Raw genomic sequence first — 21,995 nt, 5'->3', positions numbered from 1 at the left:
ATGGATATGAAACCAGGCAAGGCTCCAGGTTTCGATGTAATTCGCCCTGATTTCCTGTTGAAGACAGGCCAAAAAGCTCGACAGTGGTTGGCTTGCTTTTTCTCTGACATCCTCCAGACTGGTAGACTTCTGAAAGAGTTTAAGAGGACAAAAATTATCCCCATCTTAAAACTAGGATAAACCCAAAACAAACCAGAAAATTACCGACCAATCGCTGCTTAGCACCTGTTATAAGCTCCTAGAAAGGCTCACCCTCAATAGAACTGCCCCTAATATAATAGAACAAGTCCCAGTGGAACAGGCCAGATTCAGACATAAACGAAGCTGCTGTGATCAGGTTCTGTCACTCACCACACACATATAGAGGCAGGCTACCAACAATGCCTGAAAACAGCTGTAATTTTTGTAAATCTTACCGCAACTTATGATACAGTCTGGAGGCATGATGTAATCTGCAAGTTGCTCCATGCAGAACAATAGCAAAACTAATTGATAACATGCTAAGCAATCGCCTGTTCCAAGTGTGTATGGACGAGAGCTAAAGTAAACAAACACTGAATAATGGATTACCAGAAGGGTCAGTTCTGCCCCCCCCCCCTCCTTTTAAACTTATACATCATAGATATGCCTCATACAGCCTCCAAGGAGTTTTACTATGCTGATGACATTGCTCTAGCCACTAGACACACCAATTTTACTACAATGGAAAATACATACACTAACAAATGACCTTGCAGTCCTAGATGAATACTTGAGCAAATGGAGATTATACCGAAATCCTAGCAAAACAGAAGTTTCATGCTTCCACCTGAACAATAACCAGGCTAACAAAGAACTCATGGTCTACTTCAACGACAAACTGCTAAGCCCCAAGATTCCCGAAATATCTGGGTGTCACTTTAGATAGAACTCTATCTTTTAAACCACATCTCATTAACACCGCATCCAAGCTAAAAACACGAAACAGCATACTGCAAAAACAATGCGAAACAACTTGGGGTGCCTCAGCAACAATGCTTCGCTGCACTGCTCTTGGTCTCATTTACTCTGTAGCTGAATACTGCTCACCTGTATGGCTGAACAGCACCCATGTGTATTTGGTTGATGCTCAGCTTAACACCACTATGAGCCTTATTTCTGGAACAGTGAAATCAACTCCAACCTACTGGCTCCCAGTGCTAAGCAACATCCCACATCCAACTTTCTTCTACATGAATACAGCAAAATCATGGAAATCCAAAATCTTCCAATCCATGAAGACATCCCACTCCTAGAAATAAACAGGCTAAAGTCAAGGCACCCTCCAATCTTAACAGCGAAAAATCTTGCAGAGACAAGTTTCAACATGAAAGAGAAGTGGAAAGAGTCCTGGTGTAACACTTCACAGGGGACTTCCATGAATTAGTGGGCCCAACACAGATGCCTTTGGGTTTTGACCTACCTCGAAAAACTTGGTCAACCCTAAACCGAATCCGCACCAACCATGGCATATGCGCAGACTACCTTTACAAATGGGGCATGATTGCCTCACCCAAGTGTGACTGTGGATCACCCAGCCAGACAATTAATCATATTACAGCAGAATGTGCCTAACGTACATACAATGGAAACCTGTCGAACTTCATCAGTGCTACACCAAGCGCAGTTGATTGGATAATCAACTTAGACACACAGCTGTAGCCTATTCTCGAGTGTCTCTTTTTTGACTGTATTATGTCTTATTGTTGTACTTGCATATGTCTATTATTCTGTTCATATATATTAATGATTAATGTGATGTAACTTTTCATATGTGAGCAATATGCTAAATAAATAAATAAGTATTGTAGTATAAGCCAATAAGAATACAATTTGGTCAGCTAAATCCCAAATTCCAACCTATCCTTGTTCATTCTGTATCCAGGTAGATACCTAATAGGATGAACCACGAGAAGGTGAGAATTGAACATTAGGTCAGAAACCCTGGTCAGTTCTCTGCATTCCTTTAAAGGCTATGTGGAGGTCTCCTCTCATTTATACAGCTTTGACTCTTAATCCTTCCTCAGGAAAATGGAATTTATGTGCAAAATATTCCAGTAAACTGATCTACTAGTTAATAAACAGGAGATGTTTTATTGGGACAAGTCTGGAAGAACTAAAATAAAATGATAATTTGCTTTTGTTTATTTGGTACACAATGCTGTTTAATTGGGCCAGCCAGTTGCTTCTACCATAAGGAGTATTAGAGAAATTATGTAATATTGCTTCAGAAATTTAGTGATGATGAAACAGGGTATTTTATCATGCCACAATGGATGGTTCCCTGTCTTATAAATGCATTACACTGTTTGGATCAATGAAAACTGTTAGTTATTGGAAAAAGGGCCAGGCCTTCACTTTAAATGGAGTTTTCCAGTTCAGTACCAAGCAAACAAAATGTGTGGATGACATCTGAATTTTTTTATGAATTGGCTTATGAGTTGGGATATAGAATGATAACAGAAATTACAAAACATTTTACTAGTCTTGACAATAACTGAGATCTGCAACTAACTAAGGAATCTGGTAAATTAAAAGTGTCTATGGTTCAAAAGCCAATACATACTCACTGATAGATATCAACAGGCCTCTTTCCATCATTACAGACCTAATATATTAAGTTTTATTTCTACACTAGTAGCAAGAGCCCACAGACTCATTATTAATAAAGATTAACTATAAATAACTGCAATATATAAAGAACATTTTATTTTCAAAATGGCTAGAATGAACATATTATCTCTAGCCTACTTAACCAAAATGAGATTAGAGATATTTCTAATGATGAGAAAACATAAGCTTCATCACCCTTTCATATATTAGCTCTATTTCCATAAAACGAAAAATACACAAAACCTTGATGTGGTCAACTTAAATAGCCAGGTGTCTATCGGCTATGGTGCGAATACAAGTCATCTTACTATGCACAGACAGGAAAATCTATCGAGAATGCAGTGAAGAACACATCCGAGATACTGAATACAGAAGAAGTGAGGGTTCAGCTTTGTCATCACATATACTCTCTTCAGCTGACCCATAAGACACTTCAGCAATGAGGTACCAAGTGTTATGTGATAAATCTGAACTATTACACTGTTGCTGGGAAATAACCGAGAGAAGAATTTTGGGAATCTTTAGAAATGGCACTGGATCCAAAACATCTAAATCCAAATCCAAGTATAAACTTGTCTGAAAACATCCTAGCCATCATTAGTCAAATGTGTGTACATGAATGCATAAACAAGTACAATAGTGCAATGCACAATTAGAAATATTTTAAAAACATCTGACTCTTGTAAAACTAAGTAGTGGTCATTACCTTTGTTAGTCTTTACTGTTTGTCTACTAGTTTTTGTGCTTAAACCTGAAGAAATCCTATGTCATTAGGATGAAACAGCTGGTTTTTAATTAAAACAATTGTTACCATCTTATTCCAGTTTTCTGCTTTTATTAACTCTTACTTATATATCCATGAACCAGCAAAGCTACATGCTATACACATGTGTGTGTCCACATACATATTTATAGTAAACAGATGTAGCAAGAAGGGATGTGGGAAAGGAAGATGTTCAGGAAGGCTAATTTTCCATGGCAAATTTGATGTGTGGACAAAGGCTGTTGAATTTGGAATAAAAGGTAAGCAGACAAGCTTCTGAATCTGGCCAGGTGGCAAACATCATCCACATATCATACCCAAAAGAATGATTAAGGTAGTAGTATTGAAAAAAAAATAGGGATTCCTGAAGATGATCTAAGTAGAAATTGGCAAGTGCAGGTGATGAGGAGGCTTCCCATAGTAGTTCCGTCAATCTGTTTGTAGAATTGGTTTCTGCAGATGAATTCATGAATAGCCTGAGTGCATAACAATATAACTGTTCTATTTTGTTATGCACTCAGGCATAACTGTTCTATTTTGTTATGCCTGAGTGCATAACAAAATAGAACAGTTCAGCTATGTCTGGAGGGAACTTGTCTGAGAACAGTTGGAAAGTGTCAGACGGTGGTATATTAGTAAATAAGGACTGGACATCAAAGCTGATCATGATGTCTGTAGGCAGAAGGGTCAGGTTATTTTTGTCAGAAATTGGGAAGAATATTTCACTGAAGATCATATACAGCCCATTCAGCAGCTTAAAAGATGAGCTAGGAAATTAGCTAAGCAATAGCACCAATGTACTCAACTACAGATCTGAGTGGAACTCTTTCCGTATGGATTTTTGGTAGGCCATTGAAACAAGGGGTTCTTCCAAAATGGTCTTCAATTTTTTGATGGTGTCTTCATCCGAAATGATCACCTTGTTGAGTAAGGAATTAGTTTGTTGATTTGGGCTACTGGTAGAGTTCTGAATGATTTCTAGGCAGATGTAATGTCCACAATTACTACTGCTTTTCCTGCGCTTTTGTTATGGTGAACTGGTTATCACGTCTCATGGATTTTAGGCCCTATTTCAGCTGGAGATAAGTTCAGGAGAGGAAGTTTAGCTCTAAATAGTATTGAGACTTCTAGTCAGAGTTTATTAGCATCATTACTTAAGAGGGTGGTTAAGTTCCTCTCACTATTATGTAGGAAATCCAGATGTGGAACTTTTTTCTGGCATTATAGCATAATCATGTCTTTTTGCATTATGCAAGTGTTGAAGTGTCTAGAGTGAGGGAATGTCCATGGTTGATTTTTGCTTTTGAACAAGTGAGCCAAACCTTCGGTCAAGAGTAAATCTACTTTTATTGTAAGATCATTGTAGAGTGCCTAGATAAGTCAAAAACTCAGTATTTATTATTCTTGTGGATACACGTACTGAATAAACATTATATCACAAGTGCCATTCAAAACTTGCCAAATTGCAAATGTTCTACTCTTAGAAGAACAAAGTGGTTTCAAATACAGACATGTATAGACAATTTATGTTTCAAAACAAATTATTGAAAAAAGCAAGAGAATTTAATCTGGAGAATAATTTGGCCTTTATAGACTATGATAAAACTTTTGATAGAATACATAGGAAAAAACTATGGAGTGTAATTGGCACCTGTGTAGCTCAGTGGAAGTAGCGTGTGCCATCTATAGCACCATCGCCCGAACAGAAGCGTCATAAGTTCTATTCTAGACACCGACTACAGGAACTTTTACTAAGCTTTTTTTTTTTTTTTTTTTTTTTTTTGCCAGTCTGGTTGGCTGAGTGGTTAGTGTATCCACTCTCCAGCCAAAAGGCTGCGGGCTCGAATCCCTTCAAGGACATGAATGTTTGTGATTGTCAGCAAAAATATTAGTGGTGGTGGTCGGCGGTAGATGATGATGGTAGTTTCAGCTCGCTGTAGTTGGTGAATTGAGTGGTGGAGATGAGAGCTGTAGAGTAGGTGTCCTCCCTTGATGAGTCTCTAGACTTCCTGGAGGTGTCATAATAATAATAATAGTAATAAAACAAAACAAGGGCATCCATTACATTTAGTACAAGCTATTTAAAGTTAATTTATATAGACAAGAATAAAGTTAGTCATTTAATAAATTAACACTAGAGATTGAAATTAATCACAGTGTAAGACAGGAATGCAGTTCATTTTCAATTCTATTCAACATATATCGTGTGTGTAGATCAAATTATGAAAATATGGAAAACAAAACAAGGTATCCAATTAACCAGAACTGTTATCAGTACAATGTAATCAGTTGATTAGATAATATTACAAGGCAATGAAGATGACCTTCAAAAATCAGTCTAGGAATTGCACAAAATAAGCCAACAATACAATTTAAAAATTTTACAAGTGAAAACTAAAGTAACATCATTTAAAGGTCGAGATCATGTTACATCAAAAATAGTCATCGAAGATAAAATACTATAACAGGTGAGACTGTTTAATTGTTTAGGTTGCATAACAGCACATCTAAAAGACAAATTTAAGAAAATTTGTGGAACAATTAAATGGACACTAAATAAATAATCTAGATGAGAAACTCAAATATTACATACTAATGGCTACTCTCACTATTATATAGTTCAGAATGGACTGTTAAAAAAGAAATAACCAACTAAAATATAGGCAACAAAAATGAAATTTTTAAGAACAATTACAGGATGTACAAAATTAGACCATATCAAAAATGAAAAGATGCAAAATATCTTTCCATTCTATATCATTTATATAGAATGGAAAGATTGCAGCTACCAAAATAAGGATAAATAAAGATCAAAGGGAAAGAGAGAAAGCAGGAGACCAGCTGCAAGTTGGAAAGACTACTGAAGCCAGAACAGGAAATTCCTAATCTTTGATAAGAAGAAAAATTAAAAGCCAATTGTTTATCTGTAAGTCACTAATTTTGTTACACAATAAAAAAAAAAAACCATTCTAAACTTGTATTTTGTCATATGTACACACTTTTCAAACTATGTCTTATATTTAACCCATAGTTATCCCACTTTTCATTTTAAGACTGGAACAAGCATATGCAAACATAACAGAAAATTCAAAGCCAATGAGATCATCATGAGATAGAATGGTATGGTCTAATTGTATTCAAGTATCAAATTTTATAAAATTACCCACAAACAGAGATAAATATAACCCATCAGATATCTCAAGATCATGGTGATGTACCACTTCTCCCTTCATAATTTTTATATGAGGATACTACTCATATCTGGCATAGCACCTGGAGTAGATAATATTTGACCAAAAATGCTTAAACATGGAGATATAAAAGTTTCACAGTGGCAACACTGCATAATTCAGAGGGCCTGGTCAGAAGATCAAATTCCAGATGATTGGAGTAAAGCTCTCATAGTTCCTATCTCTAAAAAAAGGGAATAAAGATGAATGTGATTTATGCAAGCATACTTGAAAAGTGGTTGAGAAAAATTGTGAAAGAGAAACTCGGAGAAGAACAAGCTGGGTTTAGGCCAAAAAGAGGCTGTCAAGATCAGATTTTCACTTTATGACAAATAGTTGAGAAATCATGGGAATATGACAAGGATCTGTACTTAACTAGAAAAGGTATACGACAAGGTGACCAGAGAAAAGTTTTTCTAAACACTACAGTTATATGGCATAAATGGGATGTTATGTGGAGCAATATAGTCTATATTTAAAGTTGTAAGCAGGCAGTTAGAACTGAAGACAACACAGGCAAATGGTTTGAGGCAAAATCAGGCATAAGACAAGATGCACATTATCTCCATGCTTATTCATCATCAAAATGATTTGCATAATGAAAGAAAGAGGTATTAAACTTGATATTAAAAATTGGAGAAATTAAATTTAGCCATTTACTCCTAAACACATCCAAGTGCAAGTCTCCAGGGTTCTCTAACTAAACTGAATAACATCTGTAGAAAATTTAGCATGAAAATCAGCAATAAGAATGAAAATAGACAGGGACACAGAAAACTTCACCTGCACATTGGAGAACCTAAAGAATAGCAAAATATTTTGACTATTTAGGCACAGTTTTTAGTGAAGATGGCAAATTAAATTCAATGCACTTGATCAAAGATTAAACACCACAGATATGAGAGTTCTGAGAAAAATTAGGAGAGTGAACAAATGGCAGAACCATAATAAACATGAAGATATTAAAAAGAAACTTGACACTGTGAGCATTCAAGAATGAGTAAGCAGAGCTAATCAAAGGTAGTATGGCCACTTAAATAGGATGGGTAAGGAAAGGTTAGCAAAAGATTTGTTTGATGTAAACATGGTAGGAAAGATATCTAGAGGAAGACCAAGGTCTAAGTGGATTGATTCAGTCAGAATTGCCTTTTAAGCATGAAGTTTTACATGCAACAATATTTTAATGCTGACAAGTAATAGACTAATTTGGAGAAAAATTGTTAATAGGATATTAATAATAATAATCTTAACTTACTCATGTAGTGCTGCCATAGTAAACTGAGCATCCCTTGAGGGTATATATCAGGAAATTGATGATGAACTACTCACATGTAGGACTTAAGCATACTTTTTCAAAGAACTTGTGTCCTTGGAAGTGACAACATGCTCAGGAAAACTAGACCTTTTATGATATTAATTAATGTTCCTTGCAATGAATAGTTGTGGCTATATTGGAAGGCACAGTGACCAGTGCTCAGGAGATTTGTTCTTCTGAGTGATTCTTCAAACAGGAACTGGAAACATGAAACAAATAGCTCTACTAAAAGGATAAAATTCAAGAACGCAACAAAAAATAGTTAACACCACTCCAAGACAACATGCAAAAGAAGAACTCCATAAGGTATCTCTGAATGTCGATACAAACTTATCGCCACCTTCAAACCCATTAACCAAATTCATAATCAGTTACTCTCCCCCAAGTCTTCATGGAATCTGTCATGCTATGGGCAAACAGGAAGATCAGGCAGTAAACATATTTAGAACATCAAGATGATATCAGTCTCATCAAACAGCACAAAACCGGTCTGATATAGCACAGAATTGAAAAATGCCAATCATACGATCCAAAGGGGTAAACACTAAACTTTTGCACAGATCAGTGTGCGGATATGAATGGCTGTTCAAAGAAAGTACTGAATCTTAATTATAATGACTGCCATATCATCCCAAAGTTTTAAGAAATTGCTATATTCAATTCTGTTAAATAGATTGTATTATAAATAATTAACTTATCATTTTCAGCCCAATATAGATTTAGTTCTCACTCTGCTGTTTAGATCTCCAACAAATATCACTTTTCCTATTATCCTTATTCAGCTGCTTGCTCAAATGCAAAAAATTCTTCTCCACTTCTTAAGGAGAAACTTCTGTGGGCACATATCCATTTCCTAATTTTGAAGTTATCTACTATAAACTGCCACCCATTCAAAAAGTTTATCTTCATGCTTGGCATTCAATGCAGTCATTACTCCTTCCTTTCTTTTGATCATTATTGCCCGAACTATTTAATAAGATCTGTTTTTCTCTTCATTTTAGTAATGCTAATTATGTCCACTTGGTATACATTTCCATTCTTTTGCAAGATCAATTTCCTTTCCATTAATGCTTCCTATCTTCAATTCTTTCTAATATTGCATTTGTTGGTGTGAATTTGAATTTCAGTTTATTGAAGTAGCTAACTCTTCACTGTTTGCCCTTGTTCTCTGACAAAAACTGTAGTAGGCCTTGTTTTTTTGATTGCGTGATGTCCCAGCCTGCACGAGACCTTATCACGTTGTACCTCATGACCATATCACATATACTACTTGGAAAGAAGTCAAAGGACATCCCCATGAGCAAAGTATATTGTGCCATGTAACGAGTCAAGTGTTTGTAGCTGATATAAATTGAAGGAAATGTGATGCGCTGCAACTGTGTCAGATGAAAGAGTGTTATTTATAATCTTTCATTTTTATATATATAGTATATTAACTATTTAGTCCACTGGCTGTGCCTTTGTTAATAATTATACTATATACTTATGAGGTGATTTATTATATAAATCTCTTTTACTAACAATTATTTTTATTTTGACTCCGAGTGTCCCTATATGTTATTGTATTGCACAAAAGTTCACTCCAATTGGTGCAATGACTTTAACTATCTCTTTCGGAATCCAACTAATCATTGACTCAAAACCTAGTACAAAATAAACACATTTAATAAAACTAAAACAATATATATACACTTCTAGCAATAATACATAACTATAACTACAGATTATATGGATCCAAGGCCTTATTTAAAAATATAAACTTACTCTTAAGACTAAACACTTTTTCTTTCATAATCACAAAAAAATGTTCATAGTCTTTTTCTCTTTCTGTTAAGGCTCTTTTCCAGAAGTTATACAGCTCTGTACTTCATTTTCAGGATCCTTTTCATCAATCAATGTAACACACATAAAAGTCTTCTTGACTAAATCTTGTTTCCTTTTAGCAGCAATACTCATCAGATCAGGCATCCTTAATACCTATAAATCTTCTTAATCAATATATTTTCTAAACATTCACTTTCAAGCATCCTTAATACTTATAGAACTTCCTTATCAATATTTTTCTCTAAGAAAAACATTCACTTTAGAATGTAAGCAACAAGTTCTTCTTTCATTCACAATACTAAATGACAGTCTTAACTTTTTCCACTTTAAAAAAACTTACAGTTTCAAGATTCCCTTTTATTCATTACTTATTCCTCCTTGAAACCTATTATTTCCACTATTCCTTTTTCGGAATACACTATAAAATTTCTTCCGACTGCCACACACAAAAAAATCAAGTTCCTTCCAACTTGAATATTTACCGGCCAGTGTTACTTCCGAACGCTCTCTTGTTTACAACCGTTACTTGGATACGCAACGCTTTCCTTGCCAGCTGTCAATCACACATCAAATCCTCTCCGGGAGCATGCGCACTCCACAAAAGTCAGAAACTACGCACTGCAATAAAATGGCTGACTCGCTGTATCCATTAGCGCTAAGAGAAAGTCTTTCACAAAACACAAAATTCAACATTTTTAAAACACAACAAACTTTCTTATAAGTAACACAAATATTCAGTTTAGTAATTATATCAATTTTTTTACTTCTTTACATGTTACTTCTAACATAACATTTTCATAACGAGCACATCACAAGTGCAGACACTGCGTGTATGAAAACAAAACTAACAAGCATAATTAATACGTAAAAATATTCAGAATATTTTAATATGATTATTTTTACATCAGTTTCATTTTTCTGTGAAAAAAATTTTTTTTTAAAAAAATTATTTAAATATTTAACATTAAGGTACACATAATGATCAGCAAGAATCACATTATATTTTAATGTTTATTTCTAGATCTTAAAATATAATGTGATTCTTGCTGATCATTATGTATACCTTCTGAATCACTAGTTTCAGAATCATCTGACGCTAGAGATAATTCTGAATTTTCTTCTTCCAAATTAGTATACTTACAAATTTCTTTTTTATACCTTTCAAATGCTTCATTTAAACTACTTGAATTATGTCCTAAATCTACAGAATCATCACTATCAGAATCAATTTCTACAAGTTTTTGAGATTCTACAAGTTTCTGGGATTCCTTATCCTTACTAACTAAATTTGAGGTATCTTTAACTTCCCTTTTCTTATTTAACCCTATATTTATCAACCTATGAAATTCCGCTATACTTTCATCAATGTTAGAGTTAATTTGATTATAATCATTCCTACATTGTACATCATCTGAAACATGTGTCTTGGGATTTCTAAATTTTCTTGCATTATGGTTCATTTTACCAAAATTTAATTTTTTCTTTCACTGCATATTTGAATTATGAGTATTAAATTTATTCCCTTTCCTATCATTTAACCTTGAATAAGATCCACAATTAGTATTAGGAAAACTACACTCATCCTTCAATATTTTATTCATATTGTCACCTAAAGTAACTAAATTTTTATTTCCCAAAAAGTACCTTTTTAATCTATCAGAGTGTACATTTAAAATTTTACTAGGATTATTGACATCTTGAATCCTAAAATTCACAGGAGAAAAATTGTCTAAAATTCTAAATGGACCTAAGGCTTTCCTTCCTAATTTCCCAACTCTTTTAATACTAGATTTATCATCTAACAATACTAAATCACATGGTACAAAAGACTTATACTTTCTAAAACGATTTATATACTGTCTAGTTTTCTGAGCACTTAATTTGCTTATTTCACCTACTAGTCTATGAGTAGTGGAAAACTTATTATTATTATTATTATTATTCAGGCCTCCAAGGAGTCAAAAGACTCATCGAGGGAGGTCCTTCCTAAGACATAAAGTCTGTCAAGACTCATCGAGAGGAGGTCCCCCCCTGAGAAACACAAAGTTTATCATACCACTCTTTAAAGTCACTGACTGTTCTCGCTCCCACCACTCCATCAGGCAATGCATTCCACGGCTCAACCACTAATTATCTACTACTAATTCTAAATATTCATTTATATCACTGTATCCTGTATTAGGAATAACTGAAACAAGTTCATTAGGAAAAATTGGATCAAAACCATATAAAGCAAAAGATGGTTTTTCTTTGATAGCAGAATGAAAAGCAGATCTACATGCAAATAATGTTTGCAAAATATGTGTATCCCAATCATTCATTTTAGTGTTTGCCAAATTTGAAAGTATTTGCTTTATGTTTCTATTCAGTCTTTCACACATACTATTACACTGCGGATGATAAGGTGTTATAAAAATCTTCTTAACATTAAGTAATTTACATAACTGTAACAATAGTTCAGATGTGAAATTTGCTCCTTGATCTGAAAGTAAGGTCTGAGGAGTTCCATATCTACAAACTATCATATTCAAAAACTTTCTTGCAATAGTTTTTGCAGATTGGTCTTTCATTGATACTGCTTCAGGAAATCTAGTTAACATGTCTATGATTACTAGAATATACCTATTTCCTTTTTTAGTAATTGGTAGTGGACCTACTACATCAATAGCAACAGCTTGAAATGGTCTAGTTGGAATTGGAAATGGTTGTAAAGGAGCTTTTCCTCTAAAAGGGGCTCTTATTTGGCACTTATGGCATGATTTGACATACGTGAGTATATCACTCTTCATACCTTTCCAGATGTAACGATCCTTTATTCTTTCCAAAGTTCTAGAAAACCCTTGGTGTCCTGCTAAGTCAGAATCATGGAAAGTATACATAATCCAAGGAATCATTTCAGTGGGTGCCAATATTTTCACCTTCAACTTTCCACCTTCCATTTGTCTAGATAGGAGTAACCCATCTTTATCTAAATACAAGTTTTCCAGATTCAAAAATGTATCTAGCTGAGTTTCACCTTTCAATACTGCTTCATAGTTTTTAGTATGGGATCATCCTTCTGAGCTTGGACAATCTTATCCTTTTCCCAAATTTGTGAACTAGGTTCCTTATTCTTTAGAGTCTCAATATTAAATACTTGATCATTATCATTAGTATCTAGAAAAACTTCAGGAGACTGCTCTAATTTTCCACTGTCACTTGATTTCCTATCCAAACAGCATTCTATTCCACACAATGATACTGTATTATCAACAAAATTACACACAAACCCATGACGTTTCAGAAAATCAATTCCAAATATTATTTGTACGTTTGGATTTGAAGATTCTGGAAGAACAATTAATGGATGAGAAACTTTCAATGGTAAACAAGGAATTGAAATAAAGACATTGATTTGCTTATAAGCTGAAATTTCAGATTCAAATATTCCTTTTAACTTAATTGGATTGCTTAAAACTGAAATATCATTTGGAATTAGAGATTTAATTTTGTTAAATAAGCTATAAGAAACGAGTGAAATATGTGCACCTGTGTCAAGTAAGATTTCACAAGGTACATCTTCAATAAATCCTTGTAAAACTGTCAAAGGATTACTTTCATTAGCATAAGGAGCTAATGCTACAAACTTTCTTTTATGGTTAGAGCTGTCTTTGGCTTTACCCATGTTTAGTGAATAGTTTGACATTTCTGTCCTTGCCAGTATGATATTGGAATAATAACTAATTCCAGATTTACTTTAATTCTCTGATTTCTTATTTTGAAAACAAGATCTATCTCTAACATAACAATCTTTAGCAAAATGACCCTGTTTATTGCATCTAAAACATTTTGGAATGTATCTTCTATGAGATGCTTTATTCCTGTTAATGCCATCAGATTTACAAGAAAAAGATTGATTATCTGTAAGATTTTTGGATATTGTTAAATCCAACATCATCTTAAACAGAAGTTCTTGTCCTTATACTATGGGTCTCTGTTGTCTTTCTATTTCTTCACTCATAAATGTTTTCAGTTCCTCATATTTTTTTAAATCATGTAATTTTACCCTGGAATCAGATTCTGGAATATCTTTAGTAAAATTCACAGAAGTTTCCTTAGACTTTTTCCTTTTATTTGCATCTTTACTTTTTTGAAGCTTTTCTTCTCTCATTTTATCTGTACCCACAATGCTAGGAGAATGAGTTTGATTATACTGAAAGGAATTTACTTGCTTATTGCTTGAGGAATGAAAAATATCTCTAAATCTTTCTTCCTTTTCTTTAACAAGTTCAAAACATTGTTCAAGATTTCTAACTTTTTTCTTATATGCTGTTTCTTTTAAATTATCCTTAAGGCCAAGCCTAAATTGATTAAAGAGCAACCATTCTAAAGAGGATTTCTCTTCAGATGATATATTAAATCCATGAGCAATGCTCCACAATCTATGATAATATTCAGAAACAGATTCCTTATTATCTTGGATACACTGTTGAATCTTCCAAATGTTAGGCCCTAATTCTCTTACATTTGAAAATACTGATATTAGCAAACTTTTAAAGGTTGCATAATTGTCAGTATCTCTTAGTAAAGGAGATGTGTTTAAGAATGTTTTGGCTTTTCCCAACAATTTATTACGAAGTATAATTAACAAGTGAAAATCTGACCATTTTCCTAAATCTTTAATTTTTTCTGCGTACCTAAAAAATATTTCTATGCTTTCACTACTATCACCTGAGAAAGAAGGTATTACTAAGGTTGGATTTATTAACCTAAAAAAATTCTTCATCATTAACTGAAGGAACTTTACTACTAATATTACTATTTTCTGTAGCCATTTTTTTTTATTTGAGTCAAGATTTACCTTTTGGATTCTAAAATAGTTTAGTCATAACCAATCCTGTCGTCGACTGCGCCATTGTTAATTTTTTATATTTTTTATATTTTCCCTCTTTTTATATATATATAGTATATTAACTATTTAGTCTACCGGCTGTGCCTTTGTTAATAATTATACTATATACTTATGAGGTGATTTATTATATAAATCTCTTTTACTAACAATTATTTTTATTTTGACTCCGAGTGTCCCTATATATTATTGCACAAAAGTTCACTCCAATTGGTGCAATGACTTTAACTCTCTCTTTCAGAATCCAATTAATCATTGACTCAAAACAAAGTACAAAATAAACACATTTAATAAAACTAAAACAATTTATATACACTTCTAGCAATAATACATAACTATAACTACAGATTATATGGATCCAAGGCCTTATTTAAAAATATAAACTTACTCTTAAGACTAAACACTTTTTCTTTCACAATCACAAAAAAATGTTCATAGTCTTTTTCTCTTTCTGTTAAGGCTCTTTTCCAGAAGTTATACAGCTCTGTACTTCATTTTCAGGATCCTTTTCATCAATCAATGTAACACACATAAAAGTCTTCTTGACTAAATCTTGTTTCCTTTTAGTAGCAATACTCATCAGATCAGGCATCCTTAATACCTATAAATCTTCTTAATCAATATATTTTCTAAACATTCACTTTCAGGCATCCTTAATACTTATAGAACTTCCTTATCAATATTTTTCTCTAAGAAAAACATTCACTTTAGAATGTAAGCAACAATTTCTTCTTTCATTCACAATACTAAATGACAGTCTTAACTTTTTCCACTTAAAAAAAACTTACAGTTTCAAGATTCCCTTTTATTCATTACTTATTCCTCCTTGAAACCTATTATTTCCACTATTCCTTTTTCGGAATACACTATAAAATTTCTTCCGACTGCCACTCACAAAAAAAATCAAGTTCCTTCCAACTTGAATATTTACCGGCCAGTGTTCTAAAAACTTCCGAACGCTCTCTTGTTTACAACAGTTACTTGGATACGCAACGCTTTCCTTGCCAGCTGTCAATCACACATCAAATCCTCTCCGGGAGCATGCGCACTCCACAAAAGTCAGAAACTAAGCACTGCAATAAAATGGCTGACTCGCTGTATCCATTAGCGATAAGAGAAAGTCTTTCACAAAACACAAAATTCAACAATTTTAAAACACAACAAACTTTCTTATAAGTAACACAAATATTTAGTTTAGTAAGTACATCAATTTTTTTTTTACTTCTTTACATGTTACTTCTAATATAACATTTTCATAATGAGCACATCACAAGTGCAGACACTGCGTGTATGAAAACAAAACTAACAAGCATAATTAATACGTAAAAATATTCAGAATTTTTAATGATTATTTTTACAAGAGGCATTGTGATAGGATGGCATGTGGCAGGCCTATCTGTTCTGCAAATTGTTGACAAACTGGGCCACCCCAGGTCATCAAATCAATTATTATTACATGACACCTCCAAGGAGTCCAAATACTCATTGAGGAAGGGTGCCTACTCTACAACTCTCAGTCTCCACCAACACCATCTACTACCTACTTCCACCACCACTAGTATTTTCACAGACAATCACAAACATCCATGCCCATGGCATGACTCAAACCCGCAGCCTTTTGGCCGGAGAGTGAATATGCCAACCAATGATACCATATTTTGATGAAAGCACACAGGGGGTCAACTGCAGTACTACCCATGGTAGACGATCCACCACGCTTAACGAATGTGACCATAGGATGCTACCAAGGCATGCCTTCACAGCGCTCAACAATGTGTTGAAAATAACAGGTGGCTGCATTCCAACTTTACATGGTTCTCATAATCCCCTTACTGCATGTTAACCTGTATAGACAACTCTCTCTACTGATAATCATGAAAATGTTGGCTATGCACAGCATGTGTGTGTGTGTGGGGGGGGGGGGGGGGGGCTGAAGTAATAGTATTTATGGCAAGACTGTGTACATTACCTTTATTTGCAGCAATTAATTTTCTTGTAAAGGTTTTTTTTTTTTTTTTGTTAATAGGGACTAATATTTCTTTAGTTGATATGATACTTTTGGGAGGTTTAAATTTTATCAAAATTCCTGCCACATCCATTCAGGACCTTCTTTAGGTGGAGTTTTGGTCTTGTGAGGCTTAGATTTTATCAAAACTCTTACCATGTCCAAATGAATATCATTACCAACTGTGGAAGATATATTCAACACAGTTAACAATTTCTAGAATAGTACCAGTGGTAGCAGTCACTTGATCTTGACTAATTGTGCTGACTGCCTTGGGTGAGAAAATGCAATACATTCAAGTAATTGTGGCAAGGATATGTTTAGTTTTGGAGAGCTTCAACCCTTTTCAAATTCTTAAGTTGTTGCAGTTTTAATAACAACATAGAGACCTGACAACAGTTCTAGATATAGTATTATGGATATTTCTTCTTGTACCAGTATAGCAGCCATGATTTTGGCAAGATAAGTGTGGCTGCTGCTATGTTCACAGATTAATGCTAAGCTCATCCATAAATACATTTTGCTTTACCAGAAGGATTAGACAAGTGGAGACAGAAATAGTATCCTGAAATCTTTTAAAGAAAGCAAGTCAATTGAGTTTTTGTGGCATTAGTTTTCACTTACCTAAATGACATCTTTTACATGCAACAACTTTTCCATGTAGAATATCTATACATATAGATATACTGGATGTTCACTGTTATTCATAATGGTGCTCCACAATATACACAACACTAGAAGCAAATTTATTGAAATTCAATGCACTTCTAATCAACATCCTCACAACATAAATTACAACCGGTAAAGTATACAGCATTATTAGATTGCTGTAGAAACAATTCAACTTGCAAATGAAAAGGAAGAAATGTGTCATTAAGGACAGTCTTTCTTTTTCAATCCCTAAAAGGAATTGAAAAACAGTACATTCTTTGGAAGGAAGTACTTCCAAAGTACTTCCTTCCAAAGAATGTACTGTTTAGGGATTGGATAAAAACCAAGTTAATTCAAAAAAGTTTGGCTAAATGTGGTAGGATGGCTATCTCAGATTAGAAAATTAATGCAGAGGTACTTATATGTTGGACAGACATATCTTTTAACATCCATCCACCCACCCTGAAGAACAAAAAAACTACATCCACAAACCAGTGGCGTATTTAGGTATTTCCCGTCCCTAGGCCCCTCAGAAAGTGCCCCCCCCCCACCATATTTAATGAACATGTTGATTTACATGCATAACCTATTTATATCGTAAATTCGTAATAAAAATGTAATTACAAAAATAAGAGCCCAGAAGTTTCCGCCACCCCTCAAAATTTGCTGCTCTAAGCCTGGACCTATACCTAAATACGCCACTGCCACAAACACTTGTATGGAAATTCAGGACTGGTAGACCATGATGTGGACATTCCTTTATAAAGGATTAAATAAAATAAAATACAACTGTGCTGCACAGATGTTGTTATAAGTCTGAGATTTTATTTTCAGGAATCAGCTATGAAACACTTCCCATACCTCAATAAGTATGGCTGCATTAATTTGTTTAAGATATAAGAGGTGGTCATTCACATCTAGCTTGATGTCTCTGAATTAACAGAGACATCTGTAACTAAGGCCTTTATTTCCAAGTACTCCATAGACCTTCTTTCTGCTCATTAACTGAATGAATGATGCCAACAGAAGTATATAAAACAAGAAACAGAAATATTTATGACTACAGTCGATTCAATTTATCTTTTCCATACTTTAATGAGCTAACAAAGAAACCATATTTTTCTAAACCAGATCACTCAATTACTTCGTAAATATCAATTTCCTGATATGTGCTTTCAAGGAGAGGATACCATAACGTGATTAAATTCACATTAATATAACAACAATTTTCCTACATATTAGACTATTACTAGCCACCACTCCAGTATTGTCACATCATATCTAATTATTCTAGGGCATTTCTCTAGGAGTATAACATCTGCATAAAGCAAAGACTAAAATTGATATTGATTCTGATATCAGGTTTAACACCACCCTCTGTCATAATCTGAGCCATACGGATGATAAATTGTAGTGGAGAAATTGTACACCCCTATATCACACCTGACTTAATGCCAAACCACCATCCTGCGTTTCCTTTAATTCTAACTTTTGACTGTATACAGTTGTATCCCATTTCCAGATATACAATATTTAAGTAAAGATCCGTGTTATATTCTCATGATTTCTCAGTTACTTGTCACAAAGTGAAAATCTGATCTTGAAAACTTCTATTTGGCCTGAACCCAGCTTGTTCTTCTCCCAATTTTTCTTTGCCTCTTCTCAAGCATACTTGTATAAATCTTTCCTGCAACATGTAGTAGCGATTATCTACATCTAAACCTTCTGATTTATGTACAGCAGCCAAGGCTAAACGTTTGAGCCAAGCTACCTTTCCAGATTTCAGACTTTTGACAGCTTTTTCTAGCATGTCTCCATAGTTGAATCAATGTTTTCTTCAAAGTTTAGCACTGATATTCCAAGGTTTGGTTCCTGTGTTTCATTTTTTCTAATAATGTTTGAATAGCAGATACTACAGTATACCTGTAAAAAACTGCTGAACTTGTAATTCATTTTAAAACTTTTCAGCATGATATTCATTTTCATCCTACTTCAAACTAAGTAATGATCACTTTCAATTTCAAAACTTCTATATACTCTTGTATTCTAAACTAGCATGAAGACACTACTATCGACAACAGTCAATGAACCGGTCTTTATTTCCAGTGTTCTTATCTCAATGTGAACTTGTGTACATCTTTATGATGGAACATGGTACCAGTGATGACTAGTCTGTATTCTGAACAGAAATCTAGCAAGTACTTAACATTATTGTAAGCCTTGTCATTTCTTCAAATTTTCCTGTTTTTTTAATATATGCCCAGCAGGATTCATTTCTTACTTTGCTATTTATATCTTTAAGTAGGACCAACTTTTCACTTTCTTCACATCAGCTGCTTTCTTTAGAAATTCCCCACTTCTTCTTTAGGAGAACCACGTCTGTTTCTACGGAAGATTCTCATAGGCACAAAACAAAAAATAATTTCATTGTCTATTTCTACATTTTGAAGTTTGCCCACATAGTTCATTTGAAATTAACTTCTCATCAAGAAGTTTGTGTTTGGTCTGAATGCTATCACAAACATCCTATATTTATTATTTAGTAGGATCTCACATGTTTTGTCTCATTAACACCAATATTTACACGGTACAACTTTTCCAGATCTTCTGTAAGCTCGATTTCCTTTCCATCAATTTTCCTTATGTTGATGTGTCCTATCTTTATTTCTGCTGATGCTGTGTTTGTCCATGTAGCTGAATTTTTACTTTCACTATGGTTCCCTGGCAAAAACAGCAGTGGTCTTAAACAACAGTTTAAGCAGATTGATAGGTCCTACTTTTATTCCTTCTGATGCTGTGTTTATTCCTGTAGCTGACTTTTTACTGTTCACTCTGGCTCCCTGGCATAAACAGCAGTTGAAGCAGGCGACACTCCTGCCAGAATGAAACCTTATCATGTCCACCATATGTATTTTTAGTTTAAGCTACAGGGTGGTCCAATATGTACTTACCAAATTTAATGCTGTATTATTCCTGAATGAGGAAGCATACGAATCTCATCCAAAGTGTAATAAGGTCTGCATCTTATATCATTTATATTACAACATGTTCAATATGTTTACCTTCAACCTCGACGATCTTCCAAAATCATATCACAAAATTGTACACCACCTTGTGGAGGACATCTATTGGAATAGGCCAAGATTTCACACTCGATCAATGACTTCAGCTCCCTTAAAGTCTTTGGATTGTTGAAATGAAACACAAGTGGCTTGATGACTATAATGCATTGGTAAAAATTTTTTTTTTCTAATTATACCAGCTAATTGCAGAGAAAATTGTTTTTTTGGTGGTACATTTTGGGCAACTCTGTATATAGAAAGTACAATATGATTGGCTAAGTCCTAAACTGCTAGCTCACCCTTGTTCATTCAGTACTCAGTGGATATCTACTAATGGGTCACACCATGAGGGTGAGGATTGGGCATTAGGTCAAAAGCACCACTTGGTTCTCTGCATTCTTTAAAGGCTATATGAAGGTCTTCTTCCACTCATTTGGGTTTGATCACTAAGTGAACCCACATTGTTTTTTGAATTCTTAAATAGAGTGTTTAAGCAATAAATGATCAGTGCATCCTCACAGATAGACTAAATCCACAAAACTGAATTCTTTACTTACCATTTAGAACAATTAACTTGGTCAATTAATGGAAAACAGTAGTATTTCCAAGATGCTTATTATTGCTGTTTTTTATATTTGCTTGTGAGAAATTACTGATGTTATATAATTTTGTGCACTTTCAAGCTGAAGAATATTGTGCCCCTAGGGAAAATGGAGGTTTCAGGAAAGTGTGATGGAATGAAGGAGCAATATATGTATATAATGCTGTTACATTAAACTTGAACATTTTTTTCAGAAAAATTTCAACCATGAAAAAATACAGCTTCATTAACTTCAGTATTGTGTTTACGGAAGTTTAAAAAAAGCAGAATGAGATTTATATGAAAAACTAACAGTAGAGACCGTGAACAAGGTTACGGCATGCAGTTTTGTTTTTTTTGGAGAGGAAGGAGAATCTAATGTTCTTTGATAGGGGAGTGATTCAAAATATCTCGACACCATGTAATCTTGATTGTGTTTTTTATTTATTTATATATCTCATTTTTTTTTTATATAAGCTGAATTAAATGAACATTTGAAAACTGTCTTGCATCAAGTTTTAGTGAACTTGAATGTTCAGTTATGATTGTGTGCAGGATATATGAATCTGTCACATTCTTCAGTACAAGGAATATTAATCCTCAAAATTAACATGCACCCTGGATCAACAAGAGCCTTTATTACTTTGTATCATAATCATCCATTGCTGGCAAGACCTTGGTTTGAATCCTATCTATAATGCTAAGTATCTCCAGAAGCATGTTTCAAGATGAGTTAGCTGACATGGTTTTTCCTGCTGGAAATTCAGGATTTGCAAGAAGAAGAAATGCAACTGTGAGATATGGCAGAGTATGAAGCACTCTATCAGAGCTTTGCTGAGAAGCTAAGTTACTTGGTCGTGACAAACCCCTGGGCCTAACAGATAAGAAAAAGATGAAGATAATGGATGTATCACAAAACACTACACTTACTTGGGAACAGCTCTGCGATATCTTTGATATTCAAGAGTATTTTTTCCATAACCAATCTGCTTTTGTCTTCTTGTTAAAACAGCTTTATCAGTTTCACGTAACTGGTTTTCTCTAAT

General features: G+C 34.0%; 1 protein-coding gene across 3 annotated transcripts in view; it reads right to left on the bottom strand.

The window, feature by feature from the left end:
• The window catches only part of LOC150106326 (histone RNA hairpin-binding protein-like), a 158,722-nt gene that overhangs the window by 41,232 nt on the left and 95,495 nt on the right, over positions 1-21,995 (bottom strand). For 2 of the 3 annotated variants that reach the window (XM_090392366.1, XM_090392365.1), the window contains one exon: positions 21,880-21,990. The exons of the other annotated variant lie outside the window; for it this stretch is intronic. In XM_090392366.1, coding sequence (XP_090248492.1) covers positions 21,880-21,990 — 111 coding nt within the window. The remainder of the gene's footprint in view (positions 1-21,879; positions 21,991-21,995) is intronic. 3 annotated transcript variants of the gene reach the window in all.

Source organism: Typopeltis vanoorti, chromosome 5 (assembly GCF_054136105.1).
Source record: "Typopeltis vanoorti isolate ZY-2024b chromosome 5, IOZ_Tvanoo_1.0, whole genome shotgun sequence".
Lineage (NCBI taxonomy): Eukaryota > Metazoa > Arthropoda > Arachnida > Uropygi > Thelyphonidae > Typopeltis > Typopeltis vanoorti.
The sequence above is the reverse complement of the archived record's forward strand: the minus strand, read 5'-3'. Positions and strand labels throughout refer to the sequence as shown.